This window comes from Etheostoma spectabile, chromosome 18, assembly GCF_008692095.1.
Source record: "Etheostoma spectabile isolate EspeVRDwgs_2016 chromosome 18, UIUC_Espe_1.0, whole genome shotgun sequence".
In the NCBI taxonomy this organism is placed as follows: Eukaryota; Metazoa; Chordata; class Actinopteri; order Perciformes; family Percidae; genus Etheostoma; species Etheostoma spectabile.
This window is the reverse complement of record NC_045750.1, coordinates 13770894-13772972: the sequence shown is the minus strand read 5'-3', so window position 1 is coordinate 13772972 and position 2079 is coordinate 13770894. Positions and strand designations below refer to the sequence as shown.

Below are 2079 nucleotides of genomic sequence, written 5' to 3'. Positions count from 1 at the left end.
AAAATGGCGTCAAATAAAGGTATTTTAAAGTGCGGTTGCTATGACACAAGAAACAATATTGCAATGTAAGTGACGTTAAAATTAAATTGAATGTGTAGTTAGAGTAATGAAGCAAGAGTCAGTAGCATAATTTAAATTATATTCGATCTGAAGTTAGTTAACTTTAATCAGAAACTGATGCATGCTGTGAATCAAAACCAGTATGTTTTTTTTTGTTTTGTTTTTTAAAATAAAATTCTACGTCTCGCTTTTGTGTTTCTTACCAGCTGACAGTTGGCCAATGAACTTCGACGACTCCAATGCACGGAAGGACTGGGGCTGGAAGCACGATTATGACCTTCCAGAGCTCGTCCAGACGATGCTTAACTTCTTCGGCGCCGAGACGCTCATGGCTCGTGCTAACTGAAGGCGGACAGCGAGTGTTCTTTGTACATAATGTAAAAACTGACCAAAGAGAATAGAGTAACAAGGCCTGTACATAGTCGTTCTCTCACTTCTCTGTAAAATCAGAAGGGCTGTGCTTGCCTGGCATAAGGCTACCGTTTCTCCAGAATGAAAGGTCAGTGCAGGCTAGACAATCCTCCCTGCTCCTGTCTATCTACCCGTGCTTTGCTCTTTCTGCTCATCTTTCTTCTTGGAGATTTAAGCAGTCTGTTAATGGGAGGCTGTCAGCAGTATCTGTGATAACAAGTGGCGTGTGAAAGCTTATTTGGATGTAATACAAGATGACTTGCATGTTGATCAATTGTGCAAAATTGTGCACTGTCGTAAAAAATCAATTTCGCAAAGGGAGAATGTTGCATTGTGTATTTGTGACCAGTTTTTTCTTTGGAGATCCAAATTGTTTTCTTCTACATTTCAAAAGGTTGCCCTGGGGTTTAAATCAAGGAACTTTGTATTTAGAGGTCCTTTGATGCACTTTAGACAGAATTATATCTTAAAAGTACTGACAGGCAAATGAGTCTGATAAGTCGCATCTGTATTTCGAGCAGTGCAGAGCGATAATTCTTAAGAATTGTTTTTCTGTTTTTATTCCACGTTAACATTATTTATTCTGTCTGTTTGTGTTAAAACATGTGGGAGCTTCATCAAGTGGAAGCATTTCTTAACACTTGTTTCTAAGCGTTCCTCTCCACTTTTATTGTTGTTTTATTTTTTTTTCATCAACTCTAATGGGATTATTTTAACACAAAAGAGAAATGTGAAGCTGTATGCCACATTTCCGTTTGGCCACATTTGGTGGTTTCTGTATTTCAAATTTTGTATGAGAAATGCTTAAAGTGGTTTCTACGTGAAAGTTTGTTCTCCAATCACGCAACAAGCTTTGACAATAAAGTATTTTCCACATACCTCTGCTAGTTTCTGTTGTCCGTTTCACACCCTCGCAACATGAATGTAATTTAATCTAACAGGTTCTTGCAGACTCTCTTTCATTAACATACTGCATAGCAAGTTAACTTAGTTCTTACCTTACACGTTGTGGCAAATATTTGAACACAAATTATCGTCACTGTCGACACTTCACTTCTGTTAACGGGTCTGTCTGTCTTTGCTTAAAGAGTTACATTTGTAAGATTTTGAAAGAATGAACTTTCATTTCTTTTAAAGCATAGTATAGAGAAGCCTTCAGTCTTTTTGGGTTGTGAGTTACGCAAGCTTGCGAGCATTAACTAGATATCACTTACAGCATTAATGGCAGTGTGTAACACCCAGCAGAAAATATGCAGAGCATGCATGTAGTGATCTTGTAGTGATGGGCATTCTGTAGAGTAAAGCTCACATGCAGTGACACTCATGTTTCTAAAATATGAAATTACCGTGTTACGCAACATGAACCTCCGTCCCTCGTCTTTCTCCTGACATGTGCAGCTGTGAATATACTCTTACCGCCATTCAAGGTTACAGCTTTGTCTTGTGCATTTTACAGTTGGCCTCAAACTGAAATTGCTATTTTTTCAAACATCAATACTTAGAAACATTGTGCAGCTGCAGCCATAATTGTGACTGTGTGGCACAGGTTAAATTTCATTCGTGATTTTAATGCTGTATTATGGACTGATATGTCGATAACTTGTTTTA

The 2079-nt window shown here is 38.0% G+C and overlaps 1 protein-coding gene across 2 annotated transcripts in view; it reads left to right on the top strand.

Annotated features, from left to right (window-relative positions):
* Positions 1–781, top strand: part of tdh (L-threonine dehydrogenase) — a 6007-nt gene extending 5226 nt beyond the window's left edge. The window contains exon 9 of one of the 2 annotated variants that reach the window (XM_032543287.1): positions 267–781. In XM_032543287.1, coding sequence (XP_032399178.1) covers positions 267–406 — 140 coding nt within the window. In that variant the 3' untranslated portion in view covers positions 407–781. The remainder of the gene's footprint in view (positions 1–266) is intronic. The other variant, XM_032543286.1, reaches the window with a different exon arrangement.
* Positions 782–2079: the final 1298 nt, after the last annotated feature.